The 27,751-nt window shown below is 40.1% G+C and overlaps 1 protein-coding gene across 1 annotated transcript in view; it reads left to right on the top strand.

Moving 5' to 3' along the window:
• Window positions 1–513: 513 nt before the first annotated feature.
• Window positions 514–27,751, top strand: part of ctnnbl1 (catenin, beta like 1) — a 73,266-nt gene continuing 46,028 nt past the window's right edge. The window contains exons 1-10 of the mRNA XM_036591987.1: window positions 514–651; window positions 2,811–2,993; window positions 3,757–3,863; window positions 5,803–5,942; window positions 7,562–7,659; window positions 10,880–10,973; window positions 18,302–18,393; window positions 21,456–21,528; window positions 24,177–24,235; window positions 26,051–26,199. Of these exons, the coding sequence (XP_036447880.1) occupies window positions 622–651; window positions 2,811–2,993; window positions 3,757–3,863; window positions 5,803–5,942; window positions 7,562–7,659; window positions 10,880–10,973; window positions 18,302–18,393; window positions 21,456–21,528; window positions 24,177–24,235; window positions 26,051–26,199 (1,025 nt within the window). The 5' untranslated portion in view covers window positions 514–621. The remainder of the gene's footprint in view (window positions 652–2,810; window positions 2,994–3,756; window positions 3,864–5,802; window positions 5,943–7,561; window positions 7,660–10,879; window positions 10,974–18,301; window positions 18,394–21,455; window positions 21,529–24,176; window positions 24,236–26,050; window positions 26,200–27,751) is intronic.

Genomic DNA, 27,751 nt, shown 5'->3' with positions numbered 1-27,751 from the left:
CAGAACAAAAAGAGAAATGAGAAATGAACATGATAAATTAACACAGAGAGAGAGAGAGAGAGAGAGAGAGAGAGAGAGAGAGAGAGAGAATGAGAGAGAGACAGAGAAAGGGAGTAAGAGACTGAGAGAGAGACAGAAAGAGAAAGACTGAGAGTGACTGAGAAAGAGACAGACGATGAGACAGAAAGAGAGAGAGAAAGAGAGGAGACACAACACAAAGCTGCTAATCACAACAGAACTAATTTACATACAAGTCTTAAAGCTACAGTGACAGTAACAGCCTGTTTAATTCTAAGGGGTAAAGAAAGGCGGGAAAACAGTGACGTAAAAATGAAATATGTTTTTTTAGTACTTTAACCCACAAAAGCACATTTTTCCCCTGAAAGGAGAGAATACCGCGTAAATAAAGTGGAGTGCGTGTTTGTGTGTTTGAGCCCAGAGGACCACAGTCAGCGGGTGAGAGTTCCCCTCCGGGCCTGTAGGTGGTGCTGTGACCGCGGAGCGTCTCCGGATCAACCACACCGAGCAAGAAAACAGAAGTTTTGCAGGGAGACGGTCGCTGTGCAGCAGATTTGACTCTTTCAGTGAATCCTCTGAGGTTATAAGCGGGTTTGGTGGACTATGGACGTCGGCGAGCTGCTGAATTACCAGGTAACGACGGGCTGAACTCCATTTTGTGTTGCTAGGTGCTGAATATGCTGCCGTGTTAGCATCACACCGGCAGCCGCAGTGAGGACAGCGCGTTAGCCAACCGGCTAACCGGCTAACATAACTCCGGATTTCGGATTAAAAGCCGTTGAAGGGTTTCTGTTCGTGTTTACTTTAGCAGTGCTCCAGTACTGATACCGTATATGTTCAGGAATCTCCATACAGCCCTTCTACATGGAAGCTCAGCTACTTATGTGCACCCAGGCGCTCAATTAACTGTACAAACATAAAGGGGAAATCCACCAGTTTTTCTAAATTTCTGCATAATTCAAACGTTGAGGTGTAAACAGTCAGTCAGAGTGGTTTACAGTGAAATGGTTAATTGTAGAGAAATTTACTGTCTCTGATTTCTTCACAGTGGTGCTGATAGGAACCAGGGGTCACCATGACTACAACACAGTCATCTTCTTTAGCTTTTGTCCATAAAACCAGTGAACCTTCACCTGTCGTCTGAGGTTTTATATGTAATGTTGATGATGGGCATAAATCTGAAAATACATTTTGTGGGAGGACTGTTTTACCCTCCCTCCCTGTGAGGGAGCTTTTAGAGGCGTTCAACTCTTCAGACGTCTGGTTCCTGTCACCACCACTGTGAACAGTTCTGGCTCAGTGGAGTTCCCCTTTAACTCCATAGAGAAGCATTGCCTGTAGAATGGGACGCTCCTCGTGCCCAGTGGCAGGTGTTGGCTAGAGGGGTATAAAGTCCCCCAGCATTGGGCTGTGGAGCAGTAAGTCTGCATTCTCTGTAGTGATGGATCTCCATACAATACCTTTGGGATGAGTCGGAGAGTCCAGAACTGACCTCACTAATGCTTTCATGGCTGAATGCAATCAAATCCTTACAGCAATGTTCCAACATCTAGTGTAAAGCCTTCCCATAAGAGTAGAGGCTGTTACCGCATCAAAGACAGACTTCCTATTAATATCCTTCATTTCAGAAGAAACCTACTCGAGAACTCAGAGTCCACAACGGCAGAAGAGACACTTTCCTGAATTCAGGCTGAATTTGTGGCTTTGGTTACACCTTCAGAGATGATTAGTGGAATATAAGACCGTCCTCAAGTAAAAGTGTCAGTTTAATGATGCAAGTTGAAGTAAAAGTAGCTACACTCTTACAAAAGATGGTTTTTCAAGGGTTCTTTACTAAAGAAAATGGTTCTATAGGGAACCATGAACACTCAGAGAGCCCTTTGCATGCTTGAAAGGTTCTTTGCATCGTGAAAGCATTCTTCAGATTGATGGCGAATGTGCTGTACATGGTTCAGGCTTGTAAAAACTAGAAGAACCCTTTTAGGTGCTATATAGAACCCTTTTAAAACAAAACTTATAGAACTGCAGTGGAACTTCTTAGTCCCCAACCCCCCCCCACACACACTATCCCATTTTCTCTCTACTTTAGTCGTATCCAATTCCACCCAGTAGTTAGGACTTCCCCCAGTCACGATACCACCAGCGCTAGTAGGGTGAAGAAATGAACCGAATACTATTCGCCAAACGTGTAGTCTGATCTTCAAAGTCTGAACAAATCGGACTGAGTCATAAAACTGCCGCAATATCAAGTTTAGCTCAGTTTTGTACATTTTTGCCAGATCAATATTAATGTTGTTTTGTTCCAGCCAGTCTGTAAAGCATCTTACAGCCCATTTTGTTTGGCGAATGGTATTGGGTTCACTTCTGGCTGATTCCAGGTTGTTTAGCTGTTCTTCTGTCACAGCTGCCGACTGAAAAGCTGCTCAGTGGTGATGACAGTTTGGGAATTTAGTGTCGTCTCATCTTCAGAGTCTGACCAAATCGGCTGTCGGTCAAATGTGATCTTAAAAGTGTCCATTTTCTGTTTGTGGCACAGTAAGAAGTAAAAACGTTCAAATGGCTCGAGCGTCTCCTACAGCTGTCACAGTCATTGCTTAGCAACGGCGTCTCAGCAGAGTGATACAGTGTTTGTGAAAAACCTGTAATGTATGGTGAAATAACAGCACGGTTAGAACGCTTTTCAACCAATCAGCTTGCGTGGCCGGAACTAACTGTTGTATAAAGTAATACGATGAACAAATATGTCTTTGTCTTATGTCACTTCATCATCCTCCTGTGTTCGTCATTAACAGCCTGACCGAGGAGCGAAGCGGCCCAGGGAGGAAGATGGTGGTGAGGAGTCTCGGGTCAAACAGAAGACCTCCAGCAGGGAGCCTCTGCGGCTCGCAGCCATGGCTGAGGATGAAAATGAAGATCCTGAAACCAAGGAGAAGATCCTGGAGAAGCTCATGGACCAGGATGAGGTTGACCCAGAGGTACCGCTGTTCTGAGATCTGATATCTGAATGCTGTCACTCAGATGCAACATATTACAGATGCTTAAAGGGAGATTCCATCAATTTCTCCAAATTTCAGCACAATTAAGTAGTTAAGATGTAAACAAAGAGACACTTGAGAGAAATTTGCCATGTTAGAATTTTTCTCAGTGGTGGTGATGGAAACCAGACGTCTGAACAGTTCAATTCCTCTAAAATCTCCCTTATTAGGTGAAGTGGTAACGATAGTTTTGACGGAAGACTTTTGCCCGTTTTTTCCCAGATTTACCACTTTTTTCCATTATCAGCGTTACATTTCATATAATAGCTTTGTGTGGTTGCTTGTAGAGGTGTTAAACTCTTTAGACGTCTGGTTCCTATCACCACCACTGTGAACAGTTTTGACTTTGTTAGCTTTTCTAGAACAGGGCATTTTACACCAAACTACTCTGAATCACTTTGTTTTCATCATAATCATTTAGTTATGCAGAAAATGTGAATTTCCACTTAACTCTTAACACCTTGTGAGGACTTTGTGTTATCTTGTTTTTTTTTTTTGGCAGATTTCTTACTACTACTACTACTACTACTACTACTAATAATAATAATAATAATAACTAGTTTTTATCTATGGTGCACTTAAGGTTATTTTGCTAACGTCATGTTGTTGGTAATGACAGATAGTTGAATGCAGTGCTGTGGATCAATAAGCTTGCGTGAAAATGCCAGTTGCTGAAGGAAGGACGTCTGTGCTTCTTTAACAGGGAGAGCCGGTGGACGAGACCATGGTGAAAAAAATGATCCTGACCTTTGAGAAAAGGTCGTACAAAAACCAAGAACTCAGGATTAAATTCCCAGACAACCCTGAGAAGTGAGTTAAGAAGAAACACCCACACACTGCTCTTCTGTACAGCAGTTCACTTTTCTGCATCCTTCTGTATTTTTATAGCACACTTTTACTTTTCAGATGTAAAATGTAATAGAAAAAAAAAGACCACTGCGTTAATACTTCACAGTTAGGGGTGTGAAAATGCATTGATACATTGTGATGCGTAGATGTTAAGATGGCGATTTAACTGCGTCAGTTTTGAAAAGAGTTGTAACACAGTAATGTTCAATGAAAAAAAGAAATTCTTGGATAATTTTAAATGCAGAAATTCCATCTATTTTATTGTCTTTATTCCAGTGCTGTGTAAATATTTCCTCCTGGAACATTTGTGTATAAGGTGTATTTTGTAAAATAACACAAATATTCTAATGAAATTGTGGTGAAATATGGGATTTTATTGATGCGTTATGTTGTAGAGTCATAATCAAATTGTGGGGTCAGAGGTTTACATCCCTGTTCTGTGAAAAGAAAAAAAGGCCTAGAAAATGTTGCTGTCCTGACCGGTGCTGTCAAAGTTATCAAGTTAACATTATTAGTGTGCATATTTTTTTTTAAATGCTTTTAATACATTTTCCTAGTTTGACCCTTCAAGTCATCCATAGTTCCAGCCTGAAGCCCAGCTGCTCCGCTGATACGGCAATATCAGTAATTCATACTTTCAGGAGACAAATCAGTGAGCATCAAACTAACAAAAGCAACAACAAAGTAGGGCAACCAGGAATAATTTAAATATTAGAAAATGGAAAAGCATTTAGAATAACTGGGACCATTACTATTTTCATGAAAACATGCACTTCCGTTCATTTTTTGTTCCCGGTTCGACTGTTTTGTTCAGTGACAAACTGACTAAAAGCTGTTTTCAGCTTTTAAAAATGTGTGTTTCAAAAGACACTGTTGGCAGATTGGACAGGATCCCTTTGAATAGCAGTTTATGCTACTAGCTAATGACAGCAACTGTGTAACGTTGATGTTTTTCCATTACCTTGTGGTACCCCAAGTTTGTTAATAAGTAATGAAAATAATAATAATAATAATAATAACAATAATAATAGTTGTTAATAGTAATAATAATAATAACAGTAAATAACTTTTTTCTTTATTTATTCGTTCCAGGGAAACACACATCTTAACATTTCCTTGCTCTTACAGAATAATTGAATATTCAAGACAATATTTGAAATAATACTTAAAAATTAAAATATTGTGTAAATGAAGCTCCAGTCCTCCTCAAAATCCTCTCCTATAACGAGAATCTATGAACCAAATGAATGAGAACGAGAGGCTACTATATATATATATATATATATCATATATACTATATATATATATATATATATATATATATATATATATATATATGTGTGTGTATATATGTGTGTATATATATATATATATATATATATATATATATATATATATATATACTAAAGGTGGAACTTGCAGCCACTGTTACTCTCACTGGATGTTGAAGATGGAAATGGGGAAACTGTATTGATTCTGGAAATCACCATGTACAATAAAAATAATTCAATAACATTATCGGAAGATGTAAAGACATTTTGAAAAAGCTTGTTTCACCCAGTCATATAGCTATAATAAAATGCCTTGCTTTTAAATGGAAAAAAAAAGTTTCTGTAGGGTGAAATATAAGCACAAAAGTCTTACTTTTGAGCGATTACTGACAATTAATTACACAAAGTAAGTGATTAATCATGACTAATTATTTAAATCATTAGTCCTTACACTTAGCACTAGCATACGGCATATTGCCTCCATATACATTCAGCGTTCTATTCACAGTTTACTCTGATTGCATTAGAAACTATTTAAGACTTCCATGACTAAACGCTCAAATCTGTACAAAGTAATGCACCTCTGAGAAACTTGGTCTCATGTATTTGCTTGGTGTGTTTGTGGGCAGGTTTATGGAGGCGGAGCTGGACCTGAATGACATCATCCAGGAGATGCATGTGATCGCCACGGTTCCAGAACTGTATCACCTGCTGGTGGAGCTGAACGCCGTCCACTCTCTGCTGGGGCTGCTGAGCCACGACAACACTGATATCCTCTCACTCAAACACTTTAATAGAACAGCCAGATAGAGAGTTATGTAAAGAGCGCTGCACAGGTTCTTAAAGGTGATTGCTTGGTGTGGCGTAATGTGTAATTGTGTTCACAATCTGGCCGTTTTCCCCTTAACTAGCTTTTAATGGAATTAAATGCAACCTGGGTTTGAGGTTGTTTCTGAAAAGCTATTTTAGATATAAGTTACAAATAAATAAGAAGAAAGACTGTAGCACAGACGCCCTGTTAAATCTTTGTGGAACATTTGCAGCATAACTTTGGACATAAAAATCATGTTCTTTACAAATTTACTGTCAGACCAGATACTAAAACTGTATTGATATCAGAGCAGCTGAACATTCTCTTAGACCTGCAGTATTTGTCTTCTTCTGTCAAGGTCATGACTCTTTTTTTCCTTTGTTTTTAAGGTTTAGACTGTTTTTTTTCCTGTTTCTTCAGTCAGACCTTTTGCTGTGTTCATTTCATATATTTTCTTTCTGCTCTTTGCTTTTGTCTGTTCTAGAGACTGACCGATTTATATTGGTTGCCTTATAATAGCAATAATAATATAATACTATGTAATACAACCCACATTTTGCATCACTGATAATTACTGTCAGTTTGCAAGATCCATACTGTGATGATGGGGCAAAACCTTAGAGAGTTATACCACTGGGGAGTGGCTGAATGGCTGAGCCAGTCTATCTTCAGTAATCATTCATCTCCTGCTGTGTGGTCAGTTACAGTCTGAGTCAATGTTAGTGCAGGTTAATGTTGAGGGAGCGAATGTTAGAGAGACACGGCCGGTCTCTTGGGGTAACGATAGCCTTTAGCGTAGCAGCCCTTCATCTGGACTAGTGTTTTCTCTAACCCCGCCTGTGCCTTATCTACATATTGTTTAGTTCGGTTTTTGCTCTTTGGAACAATTAATTTTTTTTTAATTTACTTCAGTTGTTAAATATGAATATTATTGAATAGGAAAGGGCAATCCAGAATAATACGCCACTGTTCATTTTCAAGAATTGGTTCTCCAGGATGGGGATACGTATTGTTGTTTTTTTAGCACAAAGTCTCCTTTTTTGTCATTTTAATTTTTTTGTTGTAAACACCAGCTGTCCTTTCCATTTTACGTTTTTTTTCCCTCCTTTAACATGAACATCTGGAGACACAGTGTTTTATTCCGACAGAGACAAGATTTCAGTAGAGTTCTGTAAGGCTTCAGTAATGGAATCGGTACATTGTATCGGCAGATGCTGAAGGATCGGGTATCGGTGTCGAAAGTTGGAAAAAGTGGTGTTGGTGCGTCCCTATTTATATTATATGAGAGTTTCTGTTGAGTTCAAGAAGTGAGCCAATGAGATCCATATCAGTCAGTATATTGTCTGTTATAATTGGTTAGTAGAATTTTTAGCCTCTTACAATTACACAGTATCAGTGTCAGCCATAACATTTTCAAATCAGTCAGGCCCTCATCTGTTCTCCACCTTTCTGTGGCGTTTTCTCCATTTATAGCCCCTGAAAAAAAACAACACCATGCAACCTCTGCATTCAATTCGTCATTCATGTGCGAGTTCTGTTCCCTGTAGACCCAGCGTGTTCTCCTTAACCCCCAGCACATATCGCTATTGCAGTGGTGGATCTGCTGCAGGAGCTCACAGACATAGACACACTTCACGAAAGCGAAGAAGGAGCCGAAGTCCTCATCGATGCTCTGGTGAGAAAACCGTCATTCGCATGTTAAAGGGACAGTTCAGCGAAAAAAATACAGTCTTTGCTAGGGATGTAAAAATGGTTAACCAGTGGTTAACCTACAGATAAACAGTGCTATTTGTTAAAAAAAAAAGTTAATTTGATTTCCAATAAACAGCAGTTCCTATTAGAGTGGTCTGGTTTATGACTCAAGTTGAGAGATGTTTTCAAACTGTAGGCTTGAGGGTGCAGTAGGTAATTCTTTCTCACAGCTCACAGCTAAAATAGTGCTGTTTTGCAGTGGACAATAGCTCAACTACAGCAATGCATATGATATCAAAAGCAATCATTCACAGTACAGATGGCCGTTTCACCCATGTTCTCACACATGGGTGTGCAAATGTATAGAGAAGGATGCGATGGATGGCGACAGCCTTCGAGAGCTACTGAGCTACATTAAGTCAAAGCTCGCTGCTATTATGCCATTAATGTTTTTTTGTAACTTGCTTTAGTAATGAGCGGTAAATACAACTTCATTGGTAGAACTAAATTAAACCTTCAGATTATAGAACTTTCAGTAGCTTTTGGTCACGACATAATGAGCTATTTTAGTTGTCAGTTTTGACAAAGGGTTCTTATGAAGGACATTTTATAATTCAGTTTCAGGCCCTTTACTTCAATCGCATGCTGATGCCTGACCTCACTTGTCAGGACTGCATTTCACCGTCTGTATAAGGGGTATTTCACTGTGTTAACACTGAGTTCAGTTGACATCTGAGCTCATAAGTGTGTGTTTATGTGTGTCTGTATCAAGTATTTTACACCTGGCTTAGCCAGTCAGATTTCAGAGCTGGGACGATTCATTTCATAACTGGTATTTTGATTGGTTGCGTCTTTAATTTTAAGCTTAATGGTTAATTGTTGACTTTCAACAGTCGATATTCAGTCAAAATAATTTGTCAAAATTTTGCTTTCCTAGTCTTTTCAGTTCTGATCTAAATCAAGACATGTTTGGTGTGTGAATTGTGCTTTTTAGCTTTGCACTGAAATTATGGGGCTGAAAAGTAATGAAAATTTAAACTCCACTTATTGGTATCAGGCTAACTGCATGCCTATTACAAACACTTGGCTCACCATACTGAGTTAAGGAATCTCTATTAGACTTGCAGTGAGGTTTCACTGTATGACACTGTTATCTAAACATAGACAATACTTGGAGACGGCCATTACGGCTCTTTTTACATTTACTAATGTAGCTAATGTTACTGTTGGCTACATTAGCCTGGTAACTTCAGTGCAAAACTAAAGGACCATCAAGGAACCAAACATATCTTGGCTGAGTACTTTTGGGCTAAGAAGGTGATTATGTAAATCTAGTTTTTCACCAATATGTCGCTTTAACACAAACACAAAGTTACATTTCTCTCCAAATTATCCCTTTAAAGTCCTCATTCTACTACTGTAACAGAGTACATTCACTGCTGGGGTTCTGCATTGGCCATGCTGCTGTTTTAGTAGCTCTGTATTGGGCCTTTAATGTGTAGTTTTAGTGCTTTCAATCTTCCTTATCATGTGGTTTAAAGCCTTTAATGCTTCGATGGTGGGGTCAAGTTCTCATGCAGGGTTAATTACTGTGTTCAATGTGCACAATCTCAAGAACACTGACTTGCCAGAATCAAACAGTGACCATTTGTAGGCTGAAAAACTTGTGCCAAACATAAAAAAACATGCTAAATGTCATTCTGTAACAGATTTCCAACACAATTCAATTATAGTGCAATATAAGAATACTATTGACCATTAGGTATTGATCAGCAGTTTGGTTCTGCTCTGTGAGTTTCGTATTTTGTGTGTGTACTGACATTTAGAAAGGCGGGTTTACTGAGTCATTCCGTTGGGGGGTGGAGGGGTGGGGGGGTCCAAATATCAGAGGGTACCAGGCGGTATGAGGCGGCCTGTAGCCATGGCATTTATGCTGCCTATACAATCAAATCATTTTAGGCTCGCCAGTAAAGATAAAACACAGCAAGGAAATTATCACTGAAACAACCTTTGGGTTTAATTCTCAGCGATGGGTCAATATTGACATGTGGGCCGTGTTGGAAGAGGAGTAATCTCAGTGCTGTTTGCTTCTTTCTTACAAACCTGGGCTTTGTTTTCCCACAGATCACAGTTGTATGATGGAGAGATTTCTCCAAAGCTTTACTCAGAAACAGTATTACATGCAGGAAGCATGTCTGAAATGACTCTAGCCCTTGGCAGTTAGCCTTGTTTTATTAACCCTTGTTAAACCTTTCTTAGTACCCTTGTTAAAGAGCCCATATCCTACCATTTTTATGTACTTTGTTTTTATCCATATCAGCCACCAATTCATTTATCTGTGATTTTCTGTATTAAAAACAATTTTACAGGTTCATGTTCCTGCCTTTCATTATCCCTTTGAATTTAACAGGTTTTTGTTGCTGTGCCTTTAAGAGTGATGCATGTAAATGAGCTCTGCTCTGATTGGCTGCCCTGTATTTGCCTTATTACAAAAGCAGTCCAGCCTGAAACACTCTTTATAACTTCATTGTGAATGGAAGGGGCTGAAATGGTGTGTGAACAAGTATGTATATGCGAATGCTTTGGTTTCTGTGACATCACAAAAGCAGGGAATTTGAAACAGGATATTTTTGCAGCTTAGATTGCATATATGGAGTATATGGACTGAGGAATTAATGCTGTTTTGAAACTATAACTGTTTCCTCCCTTTTTTTTAAAGCAAGAACATTCATTTTTCTATGATATGGGCTCTTTAATGCCAACAATAACTCGGCTAAAGTCTAAAACTAAGGCTAGAGTTATTGTAGTCATTTGTTATACATTCTATTTTAATACATAATTGTACATTTAAATGTCATCACATATTTAATTACAATTAATCATTTTTGTCTGTTTATGTTTTTGTCTGTATTTTCCTTCCACAAAACAAGACTGTACACACCTCAGTTTCGAAAGTTTAAAATCTGGACTATAAACAGTCTCTCTTGTTTGGAAAAGTTCTGAGCGATAAATAACCAGCAGATGTAAGAATAACCTTTATACCGTATGTGAATCTAGAAGGGTTAAACGTGAAATGCAAAGAACATATGATTCATGAAGCGGTTACGTGATTACTTCGTAACTTCATGTGTCTGATTGGTGTTTGTTAGTGAGTGTTTACTCTGTTTGTGTGAGAGGTGATTAATGTGTAACTTGTCTATTAGCTGGAGGGCCAGGTGGTGGCTCTTCTGGTGCAGAACATGGAGAGGCTGGATGAGACGGTGAAAGAAGAAGCAGATGGAGTCCACAACACACTCGGTACGCCACACGCCGATAACAGAGTTCACCGACTGTGCTCTCTGAAATGTGTTAACAAACCCCAACATGCTGGATAAGAACAGAAACAGCAGGGCTGATTATTTAGTCCATCAGTGAGTCTTACTGCAGCTGTACACTCAGGCTGAGAGTCCGTCTTCTCATATTAAACAGGCTGTTTATTTGTTACTGTGCCTTTAAGACTGATATATGTAAATGACCCCTGTTCTGATTGGCTGTCCTGCATTGGGCCTCATTCAAAAAAAGCAGTCGGGGTTGAAACACTCTTTGTAACTTCAGTGATGGGCGGGGCTAAACTGCTGTAGGCTGAAGAGGAGGATACAGGTAAAAGTGATGGTTTTTATGACATCACAAAAACAGTACATTCTAAACAGGCTGTTTACGCAGCTTAGTTTGCATATATGGACTATATGGTAAGCGTTTGGTCAGTGCACTTGATTTGTGGAGGTTGCATTGAATGACCTGATGCTAACACTAGAACAGGTTTGGCAACCAAAAGGTTAAGAAGAGCCATTTTGTCCTTTCAATAAAAATCAACTGACCTTGGGAGTCACAACATTTTATATCCATTTTATTGAAGTAACGTTTTACCATCTTGGCTGAAAATACTGTATGTCTTAATATGTGCTAGCTGATGTCCTAGTGTAGACTTAAAAATGTAAACGAAAACTCAGACTTTGCTCTGCTTTAAGCTTTAGCTCAGCTGTAGCCACTTTTCTCACATCTCTGGCAGGAAACCTTTTCCGTAAAAGTGGACTAGTTTCTAGTAAAATGTCCCTCAATGTTCGACTTTTTATGAGGTTGAAGTCAGTTACTCATTCGCCAGCTTCTTGTTCAGATTTTCCAGTTCCACCTTAAAAGGCGCCTGAGCTAGAATGCAACTGCTGCACCATTTAAGGTGGAACGTGAAAATTCGAACAAGGAGCTGACGATTGAGAAGCTGACTTCAACTTTGCGACTTTTTAGTGTTTGACAGTTTCTCGTTACAGATTAAACATATCAGGAAACCAGCTGGAGTGATTATAAATGCAAATAATTCTGTTTGTCTCCAAATAATCGACGTTTGTCTTAAATCTCTCTCTTTGCCTTTTCGTTAGCTACTAGCTGGGTAAGATTGTTATCTGCGTTGCTATGGTGACCCAGCAGTCTGCGCACCAGTCCTCAGGGTTAAAGGCTGAATTAGCAGATATACATTAACTCCAGTGTTTAAGACCATTTATTCTTTAAACAGTGTTGAATGATCAGCAGAGCTTTTTACTGAAAAGGAGGATTATTTTATTTTTACCTACAAAATCTGATTCTGCTGTGGAGCCACAACAGGGCAGTGAAGGAGCTGCGTGTGGGTCCGGAGCCACATGTTGCCGACCCCTGAACTAGAGCTAGCCGACGCAGCAGTAGAGGGTGATGATGCTAAGGCTAGGACCAGGACTCCATGATTAATCAGGTTTTTACTTTGAAAGTAAGCCGTCATTGGTGTGACACACGTGAGACTGCATGTGCGCCGCAGTGCTTCTGGTGTGAAATGGGCTTTAAACCGATAGAGCAGCGTTTGTTTTATTAGGACTGTTAGAGCTGAAGAGACGCAGCCGTGTCCCTGCAGGACTGGATATGAGGGACATCCTGCATCAGGCAGAGATATATACTCTCACTCTCTCTCTCTCTCTCTCTCTCTCTCTCTCTCTCTCTCTCTCTCTCTCTCTCTCTCTCTCTCCCTCCCTCCCCCACTCGCTCTCTCTCCCCCACTCGCTCTCTGCATGTTCCTCTATCATTTCTTCCTTCGTTCTCATCCACTCTTCTTTAATCTCTCTCTCAGGGGGATTATTATGGTACCTGGCTGTCTCTTCACACCCTGCTGTTCACCTCCTACTGTTCACTCCCAGCTTTCATCTGTAATGCTTCTCTCTATGTTTCTCTGGTCCCCTGTTCCTCTCTTTCTCTTCTCTCTCCTTCCTCTTCCCCATGTCTCTCTCCGTTCTTCTCTTCTCTTCTCTTCTCTTCTCTTCTCTTCTCTTCTCAGCGTTTCTCTGGTCCCCTGTTCCTCTCTTTCTCTTCTCTCTCATTCCTCTTCCCTGTGTCTCTTCTCTTCTCTTCTCTTCTCTTCTCAGCGTTTCTCTGGTCCCCTGTTCCTCTCTTGTCTTCTCTCTCCTTCCTCTTCCTCATGTCTCTCTCCTTTCTTCTCTCTCTTCTTTCTCTGCATTTCTCTGGTCCTCTGTTCCTCTCTTTCTCTTCTCTCTCCTTTCTCTTCCCCATGTCTCTCTCCTTTCTTCTCTTCTCTCTCTTCTTTCTCTACATTTCTCTGGTCCTCTGATTTCTCTTCTTCCCTCTCTTTTCTCTTCTCTCTCCTTCCTCTTCCCTCGTCTCTCTCTTCTCTTCTCTTCTCTTCTCTTCTCTTCTCTCTGTCTCTCTCCTTTCTTCTCTTCTCTTCTTTTCTCTCTCTCTCCTTTCTTCTGTTTTCTCTTCTCTTTTTTCTGTTCTCTTCTCTCTGTCTCTCTCCTTTCTTCTCTTCTCTTTTTTTCTATTCTCTTCTCTCTGTCTCTCTCCTTTCTTCTCTTTTTTTCTGTTCTCATCTCTCTGTCTCTCTCCTTTCTTCTCTTACACTTTTCTCTCTCTTTTCTCCTTTCTCTTTCTCTCTCTCTCTGCTAATCAGTTTATCATTTGCCTCTTTCTGTATGTATATAGTGTAAATGATGAGGACGGCTGAGCTGAGTTAAAGTTGTCTGGTGTCGGGTCATAAATATACAGCTGTATTCTCTCCATCTTTTCTCCATCCTCTTCCTCTCTTTCTTTAATTGTCTCTTGCAGGAGGAGGTATTTGGTGCATAGACAGCAGTAGCATGCATAGCAAAAATAGTGTTTGTTTCTGATATTTTGTGATGGTTCCTATCACTGAAACAGACGTGGGGTTGAGCACAGTGAACATAACATAATAAAGCACAACTCAGTAAAAGCTGTGGTTGTTCTATATTGTCATGTTTAATTTGCCTGCGAAACTGTAATTCACCCAGTAAGTAACAACAGAATTGCAAATGTCACATTAGCTTCGCCGTCCAGTGCCTTTCTGTCAGTGCTATGGTGCGGTGTGTGTGTCCACTTAGCCTGGTGTCTTTTGTCTGAGGCTGTTTAGCTTGATGTCCAGTCGTACGAGAGCCATGATGGAATTTTCCCAAGAACCGAAGACACAGTAGTAATAACTCAGCAGGAAATTTCAGCTTTCATTTATCATCACTACAGCAACAAAAGAAGTAAAATCTATCACTTACTTATAAAACACTAAAGTGTATTGTAAATCGCTTCATTTGAAAATACCTGTTACTCTTTACGTTGGGTGTAAATGTCACGATGAATGGACTAAAAGAAATGACCCAAAATGCCTTGGAAAAAAAGTCTGGTTCCATTGACTTACATTAAAAATGAAGTAGGTTTTTTTTCTTCTGCTGTAAAGTTCTCATTTTGGAGATACGAGGTTTTCTTCGTACAACAGCGATATGTGTTTTAAAATTAGTTTTAAACAGTGTTCCTAAAAAATGTTTTACTGCCTTTGTTGGATCAGTTATGGCTTTGTTATCTCATAACAAACTGCCAATGTGCCCCAAGTGACCTTAAAATGGTGGCCATGCAACAGAATACTATGAATAGGCTTCTTACTGTACAGATATCATCTGCTTGCGGCAACAGCACACGGTGCCCCGCCCCCCCAAGCACATTCAACCAGCGTGGCTCAACAGCCAGGTTGTTTAATTCGTGTGAAGTTACCGTTTTGCTGTCAAAGTTAGTATAGAAATGCCTGATCGCAGTTATTTCAGTTGACCACAATTTTTTTTCCACAGTTGTTCATTTTACCAGTCGTATGTTACATCTCAACGAAAATGTGAAATGAGTGTGTTTTTATCACCATGCAGGTAAACGAGAAAGTAGAAAATGCTTTTTTGACAAAATAACAAAAGCTCTAACTGCTAAATCTCATGTTATGAAAATATACAAATAGATATACTTTATTTTTAGTCTCATACTTAACGTGTGGCTATTTTTATTTCTGTTTTTTCATTTTTTCTGCATAGTATATGTCAGTATGTGAAATTGTCTTGAACTTATCTATCGTTCTATCTATCTATTTTTCTGTCGTTCTATCTATCGTTCTATCTGTTGTTCTATGTATCGTTGTATCTGTTGTTCTGTCTTTCTATCTTTCTGTCGTTCTATCTGCTATTCTGTCGCTCTATCTATCGTCTATCTATCTATCTGTCTATCATTCTGTCGTTCCATCTATCATTCCATCCATGGTTCGTTCTATCGTTCTGTCTATCGTTCTATCATTCTATCGTTCTGTCTATCTATCTTTCTGTTGTTCTATCTATCGTTCTATCTATCGTTCTATCTATTGTTCTATGTATCGTATCTGTTGTTCTGTCTATCTATCTTTCTGTCATTCTATCTGCTATTCTGTCACTCCAAATATCGTTCCATCTATCGATCTGTCTGTCTATCTATCTATCTATTTCTATCTGTCTGTCTATCTATCTATCTATTTATTGTTCTATCTATCTATCTATTTATCTATCATTCTGTCGTTCCATCTATCATTCCATCCATGGTTCGTTCTATCGTTCTGTCTATCGTTCTATCTTTCTGTTGTTCTATCTATCGTTCTATCTATCGTTCTATCTATCGTTCTATCTATCGTGGTGCTAAAACACTTGTATAGGGCAGCACTGAATAATGTTTGTTATGCCCTTGTTTGGGAACTACTAAGCATGGACAGCTGGGAACCAAGACAGCTAGTCAGTTTGGCCGCTTTAGGCTTGCATATAAATAGCAGTGAACTAAAGACAGTATTAATAGTGATTATTAATGTGAAAATTAATCAGCGGTTAATATTTCATGATCGTGACAGGCCTTTACAACAGTGACGATATACATGGTGAAACGCTGAATAGAGAGCATCATTTTTTTTTGTGGTCGTTGTTGTTGGTTACTGTGATGTGGTGCTTTTTGCCTTCTGAATAAAATGACTATGGAAAGCTAATCTCTGGGCCTCTGGCTATAGAAAGGGAAATTGTTATTTTTCTGCAGAGATATTCAACCAGTCATGCATTTGCTTTTAGAAGTGTTTGTTACTCTGGCACCAAGTTGAATTTGTCCAAACTGGGTCAGAGCTGCTGGACCGGAGCAGTGGAAATGTGTATGTATGTGTGGGTAGTGCTGATTTAGCTAAAGCTGTTTACATCCACACCAGCCTTTAATGTTCAGCTGGAAAAAAAGGAAAACACTCAGAATGTGTTGCGCACACTCTTCGCTCTGACTTTATCTTGTCACGCAGCACCCTGGATGTAATCCCTCATCATGCAGCATTCACACACTGTTGCCTGAAGAGCTGCTTGTTTTTGTGACTGTTTTAAAAGAGCCTGGTTCTTAGAAATGTTCCTCTTGGCTTGTGGCTTTTATCGTGCGTAGTGGAACAAATTGGTCAGGCAGGACTTCTCAGTTAACCACATAACTTATTTCAAGCCTGTCTAATAGGTGAAAGACTTAGAGACATTCCTACTGGTCATTTACTGTTGGTTTGAGTTGTTCAGTCTTAGAGAAGACATACAGGCTGGTTTGTGGTGAAATTTAGTCGTGAAATTTAGTCGTGAAACTCACAAACTAACATTTCTTTACACAGGTGGTGATGAAGAACCAGGGGTTGTGATATTGCCATTTTATTTACTGTCCAAAATTATGAGTGTATCTACACGTGTATTAAGGTACACTATATGGACAAAAGTATTGGGACACCTACACATTATACCTACCAGAGCTTTTATGATGCTCCATTCTAAATCCATAGGCTGTAATATGGAGTTGCCCCCCCTTTGCAGCTCTAACACGTTCCACTCTTCTAGGAAGCTTTCTGTAAGATTTTGGAGTGTGTCTAAGAGAATTTTTGCCCATTCATACAGAAGAGCATTTGTGAGGCCTTTATAGACCTTGCTTTGTGCACTGGGGCTCAGTCATGCTGGAACAGAAAAGTGTCTTCCCCAAACTGGTCCAACATAGTTGGAAGCCTACAGTTGTCCAAAATGTCTTGGTCTGCTGAAGCATTAAGATTTCCCTTCACTGGAACTAAGGGGTCTAGGCCAACACCTGTAAAACAACCCCATATCATTATCCCTCCTCCACCAAACTTTACAGTTGGCACAATGCAGTCAGGCAGGTAATGTTCTCTGGCATTCGCCAAACCCAGACTCATCCATCAGACTGCCAGATAGAGAAGCGTGGTTCATCACTCAACAGAATATGTTTTCACTGCTCCAGAGTCCAGGGGCAGTGTGCTTTACACCCCCCACCCCCCTTCAGCTTTTTGCATTTTGATCTTAGATTTGTGTGTAGCTCCTCAGCCATAGAAACCCATTTTGTGAAGCTCCTAACGTGCAGTATGTTTGCTGATGTTGCTTTCAGTAGCAATTTGGAACTCTTTAGAGAGTGATTCAGCACTTCAGCACTTGGTGGCCCAACTCTGTGAGTTTGCGTGGTCTACTGCTTTATGGCTAAACTGTTGTTGCTTCTAGATGCTTCCTTTTCACAATAATAGCACTTACAGTTGACCAGGGCAGATCTAGCAGGACAGAAGTTTCACAAACTGACTTGTTACAGAGGTGGCATGACATGATAAAATCACTGAGCCCTTCAGTTTGACCCATTCTGCTGTATATTGAGACTGCAAGACTATGTGCTTAATTTTATGGCGAAACACTTGAATTCAGGAGGAGGAGTGTCCCAATACTTTTGTCCAAATAGTGTATGTAGTATTGATGATAGTAAAGTAGTGGTAAATCTGAGAAAATAAGTTTGTCCTTTATTGCCCTAGAACACCCTACATGAAAACTCTCCCCCATAAATAGATAAAAAAAAAACCAATTCAGGCCAAAATTTCATCTCAAAACTTGTAAAACAGCGAGTGTGTTTACATGCACACCAATAATACTGTTGTTCTCAGATAATAAGATTTAGAACAAATATGATTGTTAACAACATATTCATATCTTTATAGGGGATTAAGGCTGTTAGTGTTCTTGAAATCCAATAACAGAGCTGCATTTTAGTTCATCAATCTGATTTCTCAGTGTATGTATTGCTTCACTCTGATTCCTTTAGTTTTTGTCTAGTTAAACTCTGTCTGTGCTGCTAAAGGCTTTCATCAGCTAGATGATGTGTAGTATTTGTGCTAGAACTCACCTACAGGAGCAGGATACAGCAGCCCTTTTTGGAGGCTGTTCTCAGCTGGCCGCTGTTGTTGACCTGACTGACCTGTTGCTGTACTGTTGTTCCAGCCATCGTGGAGAACATGGCCGAGTTCAGGCCTGGTCTGTGCACGGAGGCCGCCCAGCAGGGACTCATGCAGTGGCTCCTCAAGAGGATTAAGGTAAGACAGCAGCATGAATTTAAGAAGGAATTTACCTGTCCCTGCTCCGCCTACAAATGCGTTGTTTTGTCATTACTGTTGTAGGTTGGACGTGCTTTACAGAACACTGGCAAAAATCCCATTCGGCCTAAATTCTGTTTCAGTTTTTCTTAAAGTACAACTAGAAGCCTAGGTTTTAATGAAAAAGAAGTCATGTTTATAATTGAATTGAATTTGGAGTTCTGTATACTTGAAATGAAAACAGCTAGGGAGCAGTGCAAGTTAATGGTGGGATGCCAGCGTTTACCAAAAATATCAACCCTTGAGAGCGTTTTCAGTGGACGGGAGGCCAAAAGAGGGCCCGAGAGTTAGATTTTCTGGTTTAAAGACTAGAAAAACCCTCCTCTGATGAGGGTGGGAGGATCTACAGATACATATGGGAAGTTGCATGAGGGCAGTCTGCTTGAACGATCAGGCTGAATTATGTTTTCCAACCTAGCAACAGTAGAACATGCTTGTAAGCATAACATAGATTGATAAATTCTTTCGTTTTTCAGAACATCGGCATATTTTGAGACGAAAAATATTAGTCTAGAGAGGCTGACCGACTCTTTGGAGTTGGTGGTCAAACATCTAAACAACTAGTTGAGCGACAGGTGCCTTCTGCATTTTTATATGTAATGTTTTTTTTTATGCAAAAATGAAAATAAATCCATTCAAATGTGTTTCTTCTGGTTCTCGGTGAACAAAATAAGCTGATATTTTGAAAGATATGTGAAACATCCTGTTAACATAACAAACTCCTGTACTGCATCTTAGATTTTAGAGAATTATTCTGGATCAGCACTACAGCCGGCTGCATGTCAGTGTAGTTTCTCAGGGGTTTTAATATGTAAAGTTGTATTTTAATGTTGTGAGCAGCCCTCATTAAGGTTCTACAGCAGTAAAAGCTCACGTCCTGCAGAGTCCTGCTCCAGCACACGCGTGCTTCAGCTCATTAAAGTTTCAATAATTAGCTGTTCAGTTGAATCAGGTGAGTGGGGAACAAGAAGGGAACTGTAACCATGTAGGGCTCTGGTCCCTCTGGATCTGGGAAACCTCAGGAGTATTTCAGCTCGAAATTGCTGAGCTTCAGTGGACAACTCTCTTATAATTTGCGTGAGCTGTTTTTTAGTTGCTGCTTGGAAGTGTATTAAAATTAGATGAAAAATGCTGCAGTGGTGCTAGTTTTCTACAGAGCTGTGTGGTTGCTTTCTTATTAAGATAAATGTTGCTGTATGTTGTTTATTTAATCTGCGTCTCTGCTTTTGATGGGATTTCTTGAGCAATGGGGAAAAAATAAGCAATTTGCATGCGCCAGATGTTATATGGATGAAAATGTAAACTCTTGTCCTGGTGATGGCTTTAATTCCTTGTAGGAAATCTCTGCTGCAGTTGTTGATAAAAAGCTGGCAGCTGCATGAAGATGGCCTGCATAATGCAGGATTTCCATCACAAAGTGCATAACCAGCTAAAACATTACTGCATAATTGATCAGCTGCCTGTGAGGTTTATCAGCGTGGTGGTGGCACCGCCTCATGACATACCAGGATTCTAGACTTTGGAAAGACTAATCATATTTTCTTCAGCTCGACAGAGGATGAGCTCGTTTTAAAGGCGACTGAATTTCACGGATATAAACACCACAGTGGGATTTTTTTTGCAGAAAGAGAAACGTGCTTCAAATGCAAAGTAGTCACGTTGTTCTGACTAATCAAGTGATTGTGGAGATGTGACATGCAGAGATTTGCATACTTTCTTCACATGTGGTGCGTGACCAGGCTCGCTGTCCTTGTAGAGACATTTGTAGAGTTATTTGGAAAATTTTAACTAAATGTTGAAAATGAAGCCTGACAACATTCTAACTGAATCTGACTGTAGCCCGACCAAATTCTGTCTGAATCCGACTGTAGCCCGACCAAATTCTGTCTGAATCCGACTCTAGCCCGACCAAATTCTGTCTGAATCCGACTGTAGCCCGACTAAATCCTGTCTGAATCCGACTGAAGCCCAACCAAATTCTGTCTAAACCTTATTGTAGCCCAACTAAATTCTGTCTAAATCCGACTGTAGCCCGACTCAGTTCTGTCTAAACCTGACTGTAGTCTGACTAAATTCTGTCTAAATCCGACTGTAGCCTGACTCCGTTCTGTCTGAATCCGACTGTAGCCCGACTCCGTTCTGTCTAAATCCGACTGTAGCCTGACTCCGTTCTGTCTAAATCCGACTGTAGCCTGACTCAGTTCTGTCTAAATCCGACTGTAGTCTAATTTCTGTCTAAATCCGACTGTAGCCCGACTCCATTCTGTCTAAATCCGACTGTAGCCCGACTCAAGTCTGTCTGAATCCGACTCTAGCCTGACTCAATTCTGCCTGAATCCGACTGTAGCCCGACTCAATTCTGTCTGAATCCGACTGTAGCCCGACTCAGTTCTGTCTGAATCCGACTGTAGCCCGACTCAGTTCTGTCTGAATCCGACTGTAACCCGACCAAATTCTGTCTAGACACGACTGTAGCCCCACTCCATTCTGTCTGAATATGACTCTAGCATGACTAAATTCTGGAGAATGTATTAATCCCTGCTCTTATTGATTTGGTCCCACCTTGAGACCCTTCTGAACACCAACAATCAGTAGGTTTGAAATCTGTGCTGACTCTGAAAGGCTCAGTGTTGGTTTTTAAAGGTATTCAATGGACCCCTGCTAAAATGAGATTGGCTGATGGAGAGCTGATGAAGGCTGCTTGGCCTGGGCTGGCAGCACTGTGCTGTGAGCAGTCGTGAAGGATTGTGACCCGAAAAATCGCTCGCAAATAAAGTAATTAAAGGTCAAATGGGAGCGTCACGCTGGTTTCAGTTTGATTGAATTAGAGGTGCTGACTGAACAGGCACAGAATTAGCTCATGGACGGTAATAGTTACTGACACAGGAGAAGTGGCAGGAAAAATGCTGATAGAACGAAATGATGAAAATGCAGCTCAAAGTTTTCTCTGTGTGTGTGTGTGTGTGTGCGCGCATGCCTGTGTGCTGTATTGTATCAAACAGGCAAAGATGCCATTCGACGCTAACAAACTGTACTGCAGTGAGATCTTGGCCATCCTTCTTCAGAACAACGACGGTAAGTTTGAACCACAGGTCTGAAACATCAACTCATTGTTTTTTAAACCGGGGATGGGCATCTCAATCATTTTTCTTGCTAAATTTTCACATTTAAATTTTATTTTTTATCTAAAAGGATTTGAATATCCCAACAGGAATTTGTTTTTTGTTATACTGTCCCTTTTTTAATGTTATTTTTTTTATGCATTTGTTGTTAAAAACACTCAGCAATTCAGTTGATTTGGTGATTTTGGTGGCATATGTGATGCACCACGGCCCATTTTCCTGCAGAACAATCTTTGTTAGATTTTTCGGTAACACTTTCTATGAATGTCACCTTTGTAAGCATCTATAAACACATTTATAACATGTTATAATGTATTCATAAGGCATTATAAACGTGGTTATAAATATTTATAAAAAAAGAATTACACTGAATTACACTTTATAGCCATGTTTATTATACATTATGAAATGTTATATAATGCATTAGAAATAGTGTTAATAACATGTTATAATGTCAGTGCCAAAGAAGTCAGTCCCAGCTTGGAGAGCGTAAAGTAAAGACCAAGCTAACGGTGGTGAACATTGACTTTCCCACATTGGGTAAAACACTGGTGGCAGCTCTAGTTTAAACTCTGACATTTGAAGCCTGAAATGTGCTTTATTGTGTATGTTTTAGTGTTTCAGTAAATCCTCCAGTAAATACTTGAAGCCTCACTCTTAACACTGGAGGAGGCTATAGTACAGTATGCCTCACTTTACTTAGAGCGGACAAATACAATCATTATGAGCTCTTATAATTTGTTATGATCAGTACTTATAATGTATTATGTTAACAACTCATTATGCATAATAAACATGGCTATAACGTATAATGCATTTTTGTAAATATTTATAGCTTACTCACTGTCTCATGCATCCATTATAACATGTTATGAATGTGTTTATAGATGCTTACAAAGGTGACATTCATAGAAAGTGTTACCGAAAAATCTAACAAAGATATTGTTCTGCAGGAAAATGGGCCGTGGTGCATCACATATGCCACCAAAATCACCAAATCAACTGAATTGCTGTAAAAAATGGAACATTCTTTGAGTGTTTTTAACAACAAATGCATCAAAAAAATAACATTAAAAAAGGGACAGTATAACAATCCAACATAGTAACTTTACAAAGGAGGGCAAAAATGTTCTTAAATTTTAGAGCAAGTTAATATAAAAATATAAAATTTCAAGCCATTTCAGAGCTTTTCTGTTAGTCCAGTCATCATGAAACTTTTACACAAGGCGAAGGACATCTGTTGTGTCCAAATGATATAGGAAAAAAAATAAAAATAAAAACAGGAAAAAAAAATTTTACAACAGTGTTATGCATTATAACCATGTACTCCCCTATTAACATTGATCATGTGATTGTGGAGATGGTTCTGTAGGTTTTCCCCCCATTTGTCTGGTACATTTAAAGCTGGGTGGCAGATTTAGTTGCTACGTTAGGAAAACAGAAGCCCGTTATCAGGCATTTCACTATTAAAATGCATGCAGAGTTTTGCAGCTGAATTTCATCATAAATCATTTGTGCATTTCATTGGGCTGTGAGGCAAAATGAAGCCAGACACTGCTGGAATAATGGACAGCTCTGTCCGGGTCAGCTGATCTCAAGACAAGCCTTCGCTGGAGGACATCAGCTCTGTCAACACAAAAATGAGTGTGTGTGTGTGTGTGTGTGTGTGTGTGTGCGCATGCATATGTTGGATGATTGTGTGTATCTGTCACTGTGTTTGGAACGGTTCCTAATCACTGTTCCCTACATTAGAGCGCTATATAGAACACTATTATAGAGAACAGAAACGGTCTCTAATCACCGTTCCCTACATCAGAGCGCTATATAGAACACTAGCACGTTCCCTACATCAGAGCGCTATATAGAACACTATTATAGAGAACAGAAACGGTCTCTAATCACTGTTCCCTACATCAGAGCGCTATATAGAACACTATTATAGAGAAACAGAAACGGTCTCTAATCACTGTTCCCTACATCAGAGCGCTATATAGAACACTATTATAGAGAACAGAAACGGTCTCTAATCACTGTTCCCTACATCAGAGCGCTATATAGAACACTGTTATAGAGAACTGACTTTAGGAAACGTGATGGTAAGTTCCAAGTTAGTTCAAATAAGTGAAGAGTTTAACAGGTTCTAGATATCGACTGAGTAAATGTGAGGTACTGAGTGAAATGATAGTAAGTAGCCATTTTAACTAAATTACACTGAAGGGTCACATGTTTAATCAAGAAGAGGAAATCAGAAAAATCTACCGGGCAGTTCTGTGGGGTAGGTGTGCTGTATACTTACCTGGTCAATACCTGGAACTTTAGGGACCGTGAAAGAAAGCGTTACCCTGTTCAGTGAACAGGTCATTCTTTCAGACATGGCTGCTGGTGTTGTGCTGCATTCAGACTGTGCTGCAGAAGTGTGTTGTTTTCCCCCCAGCCTCCCTCTCTGAGGCATTCCAGCTGTGCTGCTTTTCTCTCTCTCGCTCTCTCCTTCTTTTTCTTTGTTTCACACACAAATCCACACCTCTACCATGTTCTACTTCCTCCATGTTATTCTCTCCATCTCCTTCACTCTCTGTGCTGTTGTTTTTCTCTCTCTGTCAGGCACCAGAGAGCTCTTGGGGGAGTTGGATGGCATCGATGTTCTTCTGCAGCAGCTTTCAGTAAGCCACCCCACCAATATCCCTACTGTGCATTAGTGTCTGTCTCTCTCTCTCTCTCTCTCTCTCACACCAGCAGGTTCAGTGCTGTCTCTTTTCATGCGTCTCCTCCATTTACCCACAGAAAGGCAGTGCGTGTGTGTCAGGCCTGTTAAACTGTGCTTTTAGAGCCGAACCCACAGGTGGGACTGGTTCGTGTTGAATAAGAGGAAAAGACTTTAGCCCGGGTCGGAGAGCTGGAGGTTAACACAAAGGAAATGGTGATTGCAGTGAAGTGGTTTGGTTTCAGTGGGTTTTAGTACAGATCATGTTGCACGGTTTGGAATATAGGAATTCTGAACCAATGCAGAGATCTGATATCTGTCATGTACATATCTGCTGATGCTGATATTTAAACAGTTATAAAATTTAGAAATCGGGGCTAAATTTGCATTAGCATTGCAGAGAAATGTAGCATTTGTTTATGTAGGGTTTCAAATGCAGTAAAAGAAGTAAAATGCAGACTGGAGGACAAAACAACCAGTAGTGCCACATTTAAAAAACGATCAAAAAGAGGACTAATTATGTCAACATCTGGGTAATAAAACATTGTTATTCAGTGTTCATTAAGTACTGATAATGTCTGCGATATTTTTCGTGATGGCAATAAATATTGTCATATTGCCCACCCCAATGCAGACATTTTAGCACAGTAACCCAGTGTTTAATCAAATATCAGATTGAATATCAGTCAAATCTGTCGGTCAAATCTGCTCATACTGATCAAGTTCAAGGGTTTGAATTCAGATCAGGTAAAAGCACATATATACATTGACACACTGTTTATTTGTTTGCTGTTGTGAATTACAGTTGATCACAACGGCTGTTTGATATTGCGTTATCTATCCAGGCTCCGCCTACAAAGATTTTCTTTCATTAACACTGTTGCTGACTTCCTGGCGTGTGTGGACGACCGATATGTTCTGAAAATTATAAAAGCCTAAAAAACATACACTATATGGACAAAAGTATTGGGACACCTAAACATTACACCTACAAGAGGTTTTATGGCATCCCATTCTAAATCCATAGGCATTCATATGGAGTTGGTCCCCCTTTAGTAGCTTCCACTCTTCTGGGAAGCTTTCTACAAGATTGTGGAGAGAGTCTGTGGGTATTTTTGCTCATTCATCCAGAAGAGCATTAGTGAGGTCAGAGACTGATGTTGGATGAGAGGGCCTGGCTCTCGATCTCCATTCTAGTTCATACCAAAGGTTTCTTTTTATGGGGTTGAGGTCAAGGCTCTGTGCAGGCCAGTCGAGTTCTTCCACACCAAACTCACCCAGTTATGCCTTTATGGACCTTGCTTTGTGCACTGGCTTGGTTTGCTGAAGCATCAGAATTTACCTTCACTGAACTTGAACCTAAACTCCATAATTAGGAAGTGAGTCCCAATACTTTTGTCTATATAGTGTACATCTATGTTTTAGTCTCATTGTAAGCTTGTGTGCAACAGCAAATAGCGTATCAGATTATTTCGTGCTCCAGATATGTTCAGTACAGTTCTGTATTTCTGTATATCTGTATGGATCAGTTCTGTATAGTAGCACACAAATTCCATCAGTAGCTCACCTGATTTACTTTATTGAGGGATATATTAGATAAACTAGGTTTTGGATGGTAACTGTGAATACTGGACTTCTTCAAACCACAGTACCTATGAAAATGCACATTTGTGGGCGGAGCATGGGAGGGTCATCTAGAAATTGACTGTATAAACTGTTATTGAGGTGTTTGGGTGATGTGATAACGTTGTAATGAAGTGTCTCTGCGTGGCAGGTGTTTAAGAGGCACAACCCGTCCACAGCGGAGGAGCAGGAGATGATGGAGAACCTGTTCGATGCGCTCTGCTCCTGCCTCATGCTGCCAGCCAATCGTGACCGCTTCCTCAGAGGGGAGGGGCTTCAGCTGATGAACCTCATGCTCAGGTCTGTGACTGGCTGGTGGAAGTGTTGAATCATTAAAGGGCCAATATCTTACATTTTTCTTGCATTTTATTTTTTCCACTTATAAACATTTGTGTGATTTAATGTACCCAAAATGGTCATAGTTCATTTTTGCTTGACCACTTTCACGGCTTCGCTTTATCCCTTAGAATTAAACAGTTTTTGTTTGTTACTGCTCCTTTAAGACTGATATGATAAATGAGCTCTCTTCTGATTGGCTGTCCTCATCCTGAAACCACTCAGGGATGATAAGCCTGTTTGAATAGGTGAATGTATTTAAATGAATTGGTGACACTTTTGTTTTTTAAAAAAAACATGGCGATATGTTTCACGTGTTTTGGCACATCTCTGACAGTAAGCGGCAGGGAAAAAAAGCATAAAGCATAATGATGTGCGTTCACAATTTGTGTGCCCATATTTTAATGAACTGCCTCTGCACACATTACAGTTACTCATTTTCCTTTTCTTCTTTAACAGACGTCCACATTGTAGACATTTAAACCAGTTTGTTAGCTAGTGACGTCTTTTTGGCCCTCAGCACACCCCAATCATTACACCTTGGACCCCCAAGGTAAAGATTTGGGGACTTTTGGACTAGCATGTTGTTTAATGAACGTTCATAGACGGCAGTATTTTAGCCTCTTTTTAAATTTTGTTTTTAAAATTTGTATTTAGTTTGCAGTAACTGTCCCAGAAACCGTTTATTAATAATTAAATTGTGTCTCTTGTTGCGTCTTCCGTCTGAGCCAAAAAATGAAGTGTTTTGGAGAAAAGACAGCTGCTGTGACATTTCACAGAAAAGGATCTCAGACTGTCTCGGCTCTTCTGGTTGGCGTGTGACCACAGTGTTTTGTCGTCCGTCTTGTGTGGATTTAGGCGTTCATTACAGCTGAGCAGCAACTCCATCTGTATGACTGAGCCAGCAGTTCTGCTTCACAAACCTCTCTCCCTCTCTCTCTCCCTCTCTCTCTCTCCCTCCCTATCTATCTCTCTCTCGCTCTCTCTCCCTCTCTCTCTCCCTCTCTCTCTCTCCCTCCCTATCTATCTCTCTCTCGCTCTCTCTCCCTCTCTCTCTCTCCCTCCCTATCTATCTCTCTCTCGCTCTCTCTCTCTCTCTCTCTCTCTCCCTCCTCTCCTCTCCTCTCCCTCTCCCTCTCCCTCTATCTCTATCTCTATCTCTATCTCTCTCACACTCTCTTGCTCTCTCGCTCTTTCTCTCTCTCTGTCTCTCAATCAATCTCTCTATTCCCCTCTCTCTCATCTCTCTCTCTCTCTCTCTATTTCTCTCTTTTTCTCACTCTCTCTATTTCTGTCTCTCTCATTCTGTCTTTCTCACCTCTGTCACCCCTCTCTCTCTCTTGTTCACTGTTTTGCACTCTCTCTCTCCCTCTCTCTCACTGTCCTTGCCTCCCTCTCTGCCTCAGTCTCTTTCTATTCTCCTCTTACTCATCTATCTTTCTCTCTCTCTCTCTCTCACACTCACTCACTCACACTCTCTCTCTCACTCACTCACTCACTCACTCTTTCCCTCTCT

The sequence above is a fragment of the Colossoma macropomum genome, unplaced genomic scaffold (genome assembly GCF_904425465.1).
Source record: "Colossoma macropomum unplaced genomic scaffold, Colossoma_macropomum, whole genome shotgun sequence".
Classification (NCBI taxonomy): domain Eukaryota; kingdom Metazoa; phylum Chordata; class Actinopteri; order Characiformes; family Serrasalmidae; genus Colossoma; species Colossoma macropomum.
This window is presented reverse-complemented; position numbering and strand designations above follow the sequence as displayed.